The following is a 10,663-nucleotide window of genomic DNA, read 5'->3' as shown; positions in this document are numbered from 1 at the left end:
CTCATATTTCAGCGTACCGTATTTTCACGACCATAAGGCGCACTTAAAAGTCTTACATTTTCTCCAAAATGGGCGGGGCGCGCCTTACGTGTGCGCCGAGTTCCAAAATCTATAAACGTTGTTGTGTGATGAGCGCTCCGCTCGACCGACTGGGAGCATTTCCTGCCGACACGCTGCTTATATAGAGGAAAGGCGGACGTTAAAGGGGGAAGGGTGCGCGTGACAGAGGACGCTAAAGGCACGCCCCCAGTAAGTACGGACACATATACAGTCCTCTTCTGAGGAAGACACTTTAACGTTCTATTAAAAAAACATATATATATATATATATATATATATATATATAAAATAATGGGGCAAGCATGCTTCTCTATTTTCAGTGGCTGAAGTGGGCACAGGTAGAGATGTCCATATGCATTTTGGTGACGATTGAAGCGACGTTGAGCTTTTTCTATCCGTGTATAGGAAGACACTTTAACGTTTAATATGAATATGAGACAAAGGTTCAGAATTGCAGCTTTCTTTGCATGTTATTGACATCGAGATGTGTTAAACGACTCTGGACAGAGCACATTTTGTTGGAAGCCAGCCACAGTTTCACTCTTGTGTGCCGGACACAGTGCTGACGCAGCAGTGTTGTTCGCTCCATCACTAATTGTCGCTCCCGCCCTACCCACCGATGGGGACGCGCACGCCGCCAGAACTAAGACAAGAGCGTGCAAAATCCTCTCGGACCCTCCGCATCCCGGTCACCGGCTCTTCCGGCGCCTTCCCTCAGGTAAGCGCGATCGATCACTGCAAACTAAAACGAGCAGACGTTCAAACAGCTTCTTCCCTCTTGCCATTAACTTCTTAAACGGTTAACTTCCAGTTCCATTGTAATATGCTGCCAATCTGTCTTGACGTTGTTGTCACATCTCTGTCGGGCCAATTACACATGACTCGTGCACTCACTGTCGTAGTCTCGCCACCCCACCTACTTGCATATCTGTTGTTGACCAATACTGGCGACTCGTGTGCTCGAAGTATCCGATTTGAAGACTAACTTACGTGACTTGACAAGTTCTGCTAAGGTCTGTTATTTAAAGCCTATTTACATTTAAAAAAATTCAAAACAGTAGTAAAGCACGCTCGGGGACGGGGCTTTCCTTAGATGTCTCGCGTACGCAGACCGACTCAGCGGGACAGCACGAGAATGGGGGTGCCGGGCGTCCTCTTTACTGTCGTGTCCTTTACACCGGGAAGTTCGCATAGTTACGAGTTATCGCAATGAGTGAGTGGCCCCACACCAAGCGAAGAAGCCTCCGAGGGAGTATCTGCGGGCACATGCAAGTGAATTGACGCAGTCTCGCATGTGCAGTGATCTTCAGAAGTGACCTGTGATTGCTGCGCCTGCACCGCCGGTACTGAGGACCCCATCCTAACCCACCCGAGAGGTGGGGTCGGGCCCAAGAGCAGCCCAGTGGACAGGACCCGGGGCGGTACACTAGCCCCACCGAGGCGCCCCGAAACCGGCCGCCCGGAGGAGGCCGCGTGGGCCCAAAAACAACCCCCCGCCCCCGCGCCCCTGGCCACTTTTTTTTATTGCATTGAAGGAAGCTTGCGCTTCTTATTCAAAGATTTTGGAACAATTCCTCACGATTATTGGGTTCTTGAAACAGTTCTGGCATTTCAGAGACTTTCTCATTGCAGTCTATCTGTTCCAATTCTGACGCTCCTCATTTGATTTGGTATTGGAATTGCTTAGCTAAATAATTGTTTAAAGTTGGGAGCATTTAGGTCTCCCTCCTGTTTACATTTCTGAAGTGAGAATAAACTAATTCTATTTTTCTTATTCTTTGAGTCCAAATTTATTATGGCAGAATCTGAAGATTTGGAACCATTTTAATGTGGGTTTCAATGGAATCATTGAGAATAGTTTATTTGATGTAAGGTTTCATTTTTACAGCAGCTATTCTTCCCAGGAGTCTTACGGGTCAATTATTCCAGCGTTTGAAATCAGATGAGACTTTTTTCGAGTCATTTAGACTGGATAGCTCTGTGATTTTTGCCGAAATATTAATGCCATCCATTTTCTGAGCCGCTTCTCCTCACGCGGGTCGCGGGCGTGCCGGAGCCTATCCCGGCCGTCATCGGGCAGGAGGCGGGGTACGCCGTGAACTGGTCGCCAGCCAATCGCAGGGTACACATAAACAACCAACCATTCACACCTACGGGCAATTTAGAGTTGTCAATTAAACCTAGCATGCATGTTTTTGGGGTGTGGGAGGAAACCGGATTGAACCCCGGTCCCCAGAACTGTTGAGGCCGACGCTCTAACCAGTCGACCAACGTGCCGCCGAACGTTAAACTCTTTGAATGGAATTATGGAACTAAATAAACTTTTCCATGATATTAAAATTTTGGGGAAACGTTCTGTATGTAGAAATAAATGTGTGTATTTATGTAGAGAAAGAGCATTACACTTATGTCTTTTATTCACCATGTGCTTTGATGTAAATTGTAATTATATCACGTACAATTTTGTATACAGTATGTATTTGCTTTTATTTTGCCAGGTCGGCATTATATATACCATAAGGTTCAATAAATTAAGAAGAATAAAGAATTACTTCATGGACAGCTCTTATTGAGTTATTAAATACAGCAGTTTGAAATATTTATCTGGAAATGTGTCTGCATGATTTCCCCCCCCCCCAAAAAAAAAAACCCAAGATTGTACATTGCAAAGGTTTATCTGTGAACGTCCAGAGAAAAAGTCAGCCTTAATTTCCTTGTCTTGCCCAATGGCAAACGCGCTGTTTTCTGCAGACTGGAGGAGTTCCTGGTTGGGATGTTCTTTTTCCCAGCGCAACCAATTTTGGAGGGTTCCCGTCGGCCAGCGTTGGGCTCCTCTGGCCTGGCCGAGGAAGGCGTGCGCCCCCACGCGGGTTGAGGCCTCTCGCAGACGGACCGCTCGGCGAGCAGGCGGCATCGAGTTTCTCCAACCGACGCCGCCTCGTGCAGCTCAATGGAAAAATGTAAAAATCTTGCTTTTCAATGTATTCGAATCCTCTTATGTCGAGCATTGCATACAGCTGTACACATCCAGTGATGGCGGTTCTGTGAATGTAAAAAGCAAACAAAAGATGTGACGCCTACATCGGCACAGCCCACCCTCTCAAGTTCCTGCTCGAAGACCGTGCCCACCAGCAAGAACTAAATAATCCTTCCGTACCCTGGTAGTTTATTTCTTTTTTCCAGGAGGAACTCAAGCTACCAGGGTAGCTCGGGAAGTTCCTGCAAAGGTTCCTGTGCTTCTAGCGTCAACATATCCTACTAAAACCAGACAAAGTAGAGGACGACTGCAAGAAATGTTCGATTTGATTTAATTATGTATTCCAAAATGTGCTCCAATCAATGGCAGTATGTCAGCTGAGCTCCAATTGCCTCTCATCCGGGCGCGTGGTGGGGTCCAACGCTTCAGTAGATGAGCGCTTTGCAGTCTCCTCGGGGCCTCTTGATCTTGGCGTAGTTCTTGTTGATGATGTCATAGAGCGCGGCCTGGTGAAAGAAGCGGCGTCAGAAGAGATGAGAGGTTTAGAGGCAGAAAGAGACATCATTTTGTTTGCTGCAATACCCGGAAAGTCGGAATGAGGAGAGACCCTAACGATATCAACGTACAGCAATGCATCCAATTAATCTCCAGTTAAAGCTGTTGTTTATACGTATACACTATATTTCCAAACGTATTCGGGGGGGGCATGCCACGTCTCACTGTCATTGCTCACATGAGCACTGAATCTCACACACCAGCTCAGGCTCCTTTTCTGCCAGATAGGTGACATTTCATGTCCCTCGCTTTTTTCTTTGTAAAACCTGTCCTGTTCAGCTGCATGGCCATGCAGAGTGGTGGATCTGTGTGCCTTTTGTGCGGGAACAGTTTTGCTGTGCCACAGGGAAGTTTGAAATACTCCCTCTGCTCATTTTTTTATTTTTAATTCTGATGTTTATTGAAAATGCAGCCGGACAGAAAAGGGTTTTAGGGGAGCGAACCATAGGACAAGATGAGAGAGGACAGGACAGGATGTGGGAAATGAGCAAGGCACTGCTACTGATGAGTGGTGCGGCGGGATGCTTTTATAGTGTCTCGATACGTGTAAGAACCTGTGAGTTGATATCTTAATATAACCTGTGTTATTTTTAGTTGTCCCAGCATAAGCAATTCAAGCCTGTAGCGCGTCTATGTCACTTTTTAGTGAATGAACACCATATCACGTTAGTCAACGAATATACGGAGTTGCTGAGCCAGCACGTCATGGAAGGGTGGGCTCCATTCGCAAGGGGGACCCACCCAGGGGGACGCCACCCACTCCCCGCCGACCGGTCCTAAAGGGAGGGGCACGGGTACGCTAGCATGCATGCTTGCTTACGGTTTAGCGTGCATCCATGCTAGCGTATGTTTTACCATGCCTGCACCCAATAACGTATGTGCTAAATACAGAAATAGACCCCGTAACTGAGACTGCGCCTTTTAATACGGTGCGCCTTACGGTCGTGAAAATACGGTATGCAAAACACTGCATCTACTTCAGACATGAGAGACAACTGGAATATGTATATGAAAGCAGTAGTTAATAAAAGGCAGCTCTTACATATGTGGCGCAGATGTCCAGGACCACGAAGCGGAGCTCGAAGTACTGAGTCTCGTCCAGCTCGTGCACCAGCTCCCGGTAGTCCCCCTGTAGAGCGCACAGAACAAGGTGACCAAGTATTTAACGTGTACAAACCGAAGTTAGGACGTTGTGTAAAACGTAAATAAATAAATACAAAAATACGCTACGATGATTTGCAAATCCTTTTCAACCTATTCTCAATTGCATACAATACAAAGACTATATTAAATGTTCAAACTGATGAACGTTATTGTTGCAAACATTCTGTCATTTTGAATTTGAGGCCTGCAACGCGTCCCAAAAAGCTGAGACGGGGCGAACAAAAGGCTGGGCAAAGTTCCCAACACATTTCACAGGTGAACAGGTGAATGAGAAACAGGTGAGTGTGGTCATGATTGTGTAGCGGACATGCCACGCAAAAGTCTACTCAAAGTACAGATTAGTGCATATTTGGGTTTAAATTCACGAGAACAGGAGTCCTCAGCTGTACGCATTCACGACACGCCCATTCTGCTCATCTCACGGCACAAATCCCTCCCTTTGCCAATGTTCGTCTCTACCTTGTTTTTGTTGTCTGCGTTTTATCCCGTAGAAACACCTTTTTATTACTACATTTTCTATCAAATTCACCACTTGCGTGAGTGTTTTGTGTGACTGGGTTCGGAACAAAACCGCTGGAAAGTGTAGAACTCAAAACGTTTCTAAAAAGGGTAGCCACGTGTTTTAGGCATCAAACTCAAAAGGAGTGAATATTTGCAAAAATAAAATAAAACATGAAATATCTCGTCTTTGTAGTGTCTTCAATTGAATAGAGGTTGAAAAGGTTTTTGCAAATCATTGATATTCTGTTTTTAATTTGCATTTTACACAACATCCCAACTTCATTGGAATTGAGCTTGGGAAAGTTCCCGTCGTGTAAAATGTTTTCGTTGAGTATAAAATGAGCTCCCGACCACATGAGGCGTCTTAGACGCTTTAGCCACTGCGTCACCTCGCTCGCTGTAATATCTGAAAAACAAAGACAACACGCGATTACGTCACGCTTTAGTCAAACAATACATCATTAGGTACACCTAATGCGTGACGTATCAAAAAAAGTTTTTTATTGAGTTGATTAGATTGATTCGTGTCTTATAGTTTGCTGTGTACTGGTAACCAAGGTCTATCTAAAAAAAAAAAAAGAATAATAATCCACGGCATACTGGGGGGTGCGAACAATGAACCGCAATATAGCGCGAATTCAAAGGATTCAAGGGGGTCCACTTACTTTGAGACCTGAGTCTGGAAGCCCTCAATCTTGGTGTGTGAGCTTGTCAACATCTCAAACACTTTTTCCTAATTAAAAAAAAAAAAAAGGGAAACCAAAATACTGCAGCAAGAAGGCAAACGTGACAAAGTCACTCAAGTTGCTCTCGGTTACTGACCTGCACCGCAACTCCAAAGTTGTTACCGTCTTCAATTTGGGGAATTTGAAGTTGCAGCCACATGGTCACCTGCAAGAAAATGGAATTTTAAATGGTCATTCGTGCCTGTACAAACAAATAAGATCATTAAAAAAAAACAGAAAAAAAAGAATTAGTATGCACCTTGACCTGTAAAAAAAATTGTAATTTGAAAGTAGTTGTATTTACAAAAGACACTTGTATGAAAATGTAATTAGACCTCGAAGAATAACATTTTAATTTATACAATTAGTATCCAGACACCTACATGAAAAACATATTTAATTGAAAATAAATCTAATTACTATCAAAGTACAAAAAAAAATACTGATTTAATAATAAAAAAAAATTTAACCAGAAAGCACCAAGAAAGAAATATGAATTTAATTTTAAAATTCCTTGATATCCAAAGAATAAGAAAATCATTTTAAAAAGAATTTCATCAGTAGGCACAGAAAGATGCAAGAAAAATAAAGTGATTAAAAAAATCTAATTAATAAAGTAGACATCAGCATGAAAGCATATTGATCTAATTTGTAACAACGCAGACCATAAATACTTGTGTACGTGTTTATAATTCATTAGTATCCCACAGATGCGCAAACAAAATGTTAATTTTTTTTTCAGTTTTAAAAATGATCTAATTAGTATCCAAATTAACAGTGGCAAGAAAGACATGTCACCGCTTCTGTTCCTAACTTTTCTGGACAGAATTTCTCGGGCCTTCTGCATCTGTTCACTGGCAGATCTCATATCAACAAGACTACTAAAGCGGCGTTGGGACTGACCGTGTTGATCTTCTCCTTCAGTGTCTGGATCTGAGGCCTGACCTCCTTCAGGAGCGTCTCAACTCGCGCGTTGCAGCAGACGGGTCCACAAGGAGGCCCTGCTGCGTGAAACATCCCGCATTCACTCGCGTAACCCGGCCGGGTTCTTTTGTGCGCGCAAAAATGCTATTCAAATGAGTTAGTCGTCACAGCTACTAAATGGCAACCACGTAATCACGCATTGCTACATAATACATATTATTTTAATCATATAAGAGACATCATTTCCCCCGTCGTGGCTCACGACTCGAAAGTTCACCTGAATCTTCGTCCTCCTCTTTCTTGTCTTTCTTCACCTCTTTCTGCAACAAGAGGAAGCACGTTATTTTTCATCTCTTCCCGATCAATCATTTCCACCCGGTGCGGTAATTGGTTGCCGTGGTGACGAGCCAATTATTGTTTGCATGCACCATTATTTTTTCCCATGGGAGCTCCCTACCTCCTTTTCCTCTTGCTCCTTCTTCTTGCGTTTGGCCTCCTCCTTCTCAGGGTTCGGGATGGGGATGTCCAGCGGTGCCTTCAGGGACGCCGGGTCATCGCACCGAAAAGAGTTCTGATGGCAAAAGTGACCAATAACTTGCAGGCGCCGGTACGGCGTAGTTGGTTAGGTTTCTCAAAACCGAAATGTCTCACACTTTTGTATATGCGCACGGTGCCTTGAAAAATGATTCATACTAGCGACGCGACAAGTGGCCGACATCTGTGGAATCTTATGAAAAAAGAAAAAAGAAAAAGGAATGAGCACATCTAACGCCTCTAAAATCCTTTAGAAACAAATTGAGGAAAAAAACAATTGATGACTAAAGCGCTCTTCTCACCCATAATGTCCCATTTGCACTATTTAAGTGGAGTTCTTAGCGCCAGTGACACCATTGGAAACGTAACAGTAATTTTGACGTGTAGACGAGGAGAATCCCTGGGAATAGCGGCCCATAGCGGCTTATTGGCGGACAATTGGAGAAGTACCAGACAAAGCGAGAGCCCAGAAGATATCGTACGTTTTGACGTAAAAATGTTGCGTACAAAGTACTGTATGTTTGCCTTTATCTATTTGGACACTAACCTTCAGGAGCACTTGCAGCTCTTCGATCTTCTGAGGGAAAAATGTTGAGACGAGCTCTTCTGCCTTTTTTCCATTTTAAGAGAAAAACATGTACACAAAATATAATGTAAAAAAAAAAAAGATCATATACACATATGGCTTGTGAATTTCTGGCATGAAATGGTAAATGGACTGCATTTATATAGCATAGGGCTTTAGCTACACTGTCACGGTGCCCAAAGCACTTTACAAAGCCTCACATTCACCCGCTCGGTGCTGCCATCCAAGGCGCCGCCGCGCCCGCTGGGAGCAAATTAGCCGTCGGATGGGATCCCCTGCTACATGAGGATTGTAACCGCTACTACCACGAACAAATGAAACCAAAAGTATGAGAATGCCGTAAATACATTGTATGTGGTGTCCGTTACCTCTTTGGTGACTTTCTTGGCGAAGTCGTCCACCTGCAGACGACATGCAAAAGTATCTTGACCGTGTTACTTCCTGGCTCCCATTACACAACCGATCGACTTTCTGTAATCCACTTTATGACCCACATCCAAATGTGCGACTAGCCGGAGCTCACCTGCTGCTTGGACTCGGTGCAAATTTCCATAGCGTCCATGTTTCTAAAGTCGGAACCCCCTTCGAATGAACTGATGCGTGTTCAAAGTTGACGTGAGCTGCACGAAATAGGAAGGGTCCTCACACTTCGTTGGAATTCGACGCCGCAATTACGCAGCATTAAAAGTCAAAGCGAAAGTAAATGTTGTGGGGGTTTCCGGCATTCCCTCTCCCGGTGCATTGTGGGACTTGGAGTTATAGCCGACGTTGTTTCATCGTCTTCCTTTTTTTCTTCTTGCGTAACAAAAATCTCAATAATATTCATCCAGCCATACAGTTTATCCTATTAACACCTGAAAAGATAGCAGTTCACACATACACACGTGTACATGTGCTTATTTTTGTTTTTTGTAGTGGTTGACCGTTTTTGTTTTTTTTAATAACAAAAAGAATCTCTTGTTTCTACGTATGTACTAAATACATTTTGACAAACTGCTTTCTCCATGAAGCAGTGCAGCTGTTTTCTTCCATGACGCCGACGATATTCCGTGCCCGCTAGATAGTGCTACTGACCTAGCACACAGCAAAGTTGCTAGCCTGTAGAACCAACTAGCCCTTAACTCCAAATGCTTGCATTTGCCCGTGTGTGTGTGTACACCCCGAACTGGTCGCCGGCCAATCGACATCCTACGTTGCTCCGTGGAGAGCAGTTTCGTTCATACCGTACTGTTTGTTTGTTTGTTTGTTTGTTTGTTTGTTTGTACAGCTCTAACAACCTTGGCATGTTTTTTTTCCCCCCTAGAGAAAAGGACCGCATAAACTGAACTTCGCATGCCGTATTTGTGTGGCGGACATCGGACACATCATAAGTCACTCATTAAATGTGCGCGCTTCGTCACGGTAGGAACCAAAGGGCAAAGGTTGCACTCGCTTCCGCTGACAAGCGAGAGGCGTCGATTGTTCGGTTTGAGCGAACGGCTGATAGGAACTCGATGTTTTCGTCAGGCAAGTCAGCACGGCACACGTTGTGCAAATGTTGCAAGCACACGGGGACAATTCACCATCCCTCGCTCGTCACACGCCGATTAAATTGTCCTGGCCATTTGTATCGATGGCGTTTCCATTTTGTGAGGGCCTCCAAGAAGCCGTACTGAATTTAGGGGGGAAAAAATAAATATCTAATGGGCGAACTGTTATGAGCATCGTTTTTTTTTCATGCCGTCGATTTGCACGGTGGACCCGTTGCACTTCAATTTTGTGCTAGTTACTGCTGATCATTTCAAGTATTCATCCATTTTAAAACATCGAATTCAAAACGTCCCGAGTCGAGTGTCAGCAGCGACCCATCTCCGCTCCGCACAGCGCTGCTTCCCCCTCCTGAAACGTCGGCCCAGAATGTCCTGAAAGCCGTCGGGAAGTCCTTCTCCGTTGGATGGGCCGACGGTTTAAGGCCAATAATCTCCTCGAACTTGATGGCTCTCAAACTTGATACACGAAGTTCCCCCTCAAGAAATATTTCTCTCTCCGAGCGAGACCATCACGACCGACGTAAAAATACAATAGCGGAGGATTTCACATTTGCGGAAGACAGCTTTAACGGCCAAGCATGCCACAAGACGTGCAAGGGATTTCTTTCGATACTCGGAGCCACTCTTAAGAACAATAAACTAAGAGTCACACAGCAATGAAAGGGTTCCACTCGTGTGGCGATATTTTTTTTCAATCCACTTTTTAGAGGAAACAGCCGAGGGTCCGGTTGATGCGGTCCTTCAAAATGACGAGAAGTAATGCAAATATAATCAAATGTACTCGTCATGTTACTCTGAGAAAGTAACTGAAAATAGTTACACGACCATTACATTTTCCACAGGCTGACTTATAATTGTAACTAACTACTTTTCCAAAGTCATGTTTCCAACACTGTATATTTCTAAATAATAATAATGGCGTAAACAAACTTTCCGTTTTCGTATACTGGATGAAACACATGAACCAACTGAAATCACACTCAAAACTTTTGCACAGTATTGTGTCTTTGTTAAATACGTGTAACGTTGAAAAGCAATTCCTCAGTTTTTTCTTTAGCTGTTTGTGAAATTCACATCCTGTGTGCCCCCACCAAAGTTGGTTGACGCC

The 10,663-nt window shown here is 44.2% G+C and overlaps 1 protein-coding gene across 3 annotated transcripts; it reads right to left on the bottom strand.

Annotated features, from left to right (window-relative positions):
• Positions 1 to 3,351: 3,351 nt before the first annotated feature.
• psme1 (proteasome activator subunit 1) lies at positions 3,352 to 8,777 on the bottom strand. Of its 3 annotated transcripts, none has more exons than XM_061665898.1 (11): positions 8,550 to 8,776; positions 8,395 to 8,427; positions 7,988 to 8,050; positions 7,364 to 7,477; positions 7,184 to 7,226; positions 6,886 to 6,986; positions 6,080 to 6,148; positions 5,923 to 5,990; positions 5,609 to 5,663; positions 4,635 to 4,721; positions 3,352 to 3,543 (listed from the first exon to the last, which is right to left on the bottom strand). In XM_061665898.1, exons 1-11 carry the CDS (start codon positions 8,586 to 8,588, stop codon positions 3,463 to 3,465), a joined length of 753 nt encoding a protein of 250 aa, XP_061521882.1. In that variant the 5' UTR covers positions 8,589 to 8,776; the 3' UTR covers positions 3,352 to 3,462. The 3 variants fall into 3 exon arrangements, with proteins under 3 accessions (XP_061521882.1, XP_061521883.1, XP_061521884.1); XM_061665899.1 differs by having other exon boundaries at positions 6,886 to 6,983; XM_061665900.1 differs by lacking the exon at positions 7,988 to 8,050 and having other exon boundaries at positions 8,550 to 8,777.
• Positions 8,778 to 10,663: the final 1,886 nt, after the last annotated feature.

Source organism: Phycodurus eques, chromosome 21 (genome assembly GCF_024500275.1).
Source record: "Phycodurus eques isolate BA_2022a chromosome 21, UOR_Pequ_1.1, whole genome shotgun sequence".
Taxonomy (NCBI): domain Eukaryota; kingdom Metazoa; phylum Chordata; class Actinopteri; order Syngnathiformes; family Syngnathidae; genus Phycodurus; species Phycodurus eques.
The sequence above is the reverse complement of the archived record's forward strand: the minus strand, read 5'-3'. Positions and strand labels throughout refer to the sequence as shown.

Coding starts and splice junctions, on each gene's coding strand:
- psme1 (XM_061665898.1), bottom strand. CDS start 8,588: ATGGACGCTATGGAAATTTGCACCGAGTCCAAGCAGCAG. Junction 5,991..6,079: donor ACTTTGGAGTTGCGGTGCAG/GTCAGTAACCGA, acceptor TTTTTTAATTAG/GAAAAAGTGTTTGAGATGTT. Junction 4,722..5,608: donor CGTCTAAGACGCCTCATGTG/GTCGGGAGCTCA, acceptor TGCGCTCTACAG/GGGGACTACCGGGAGCTGGT.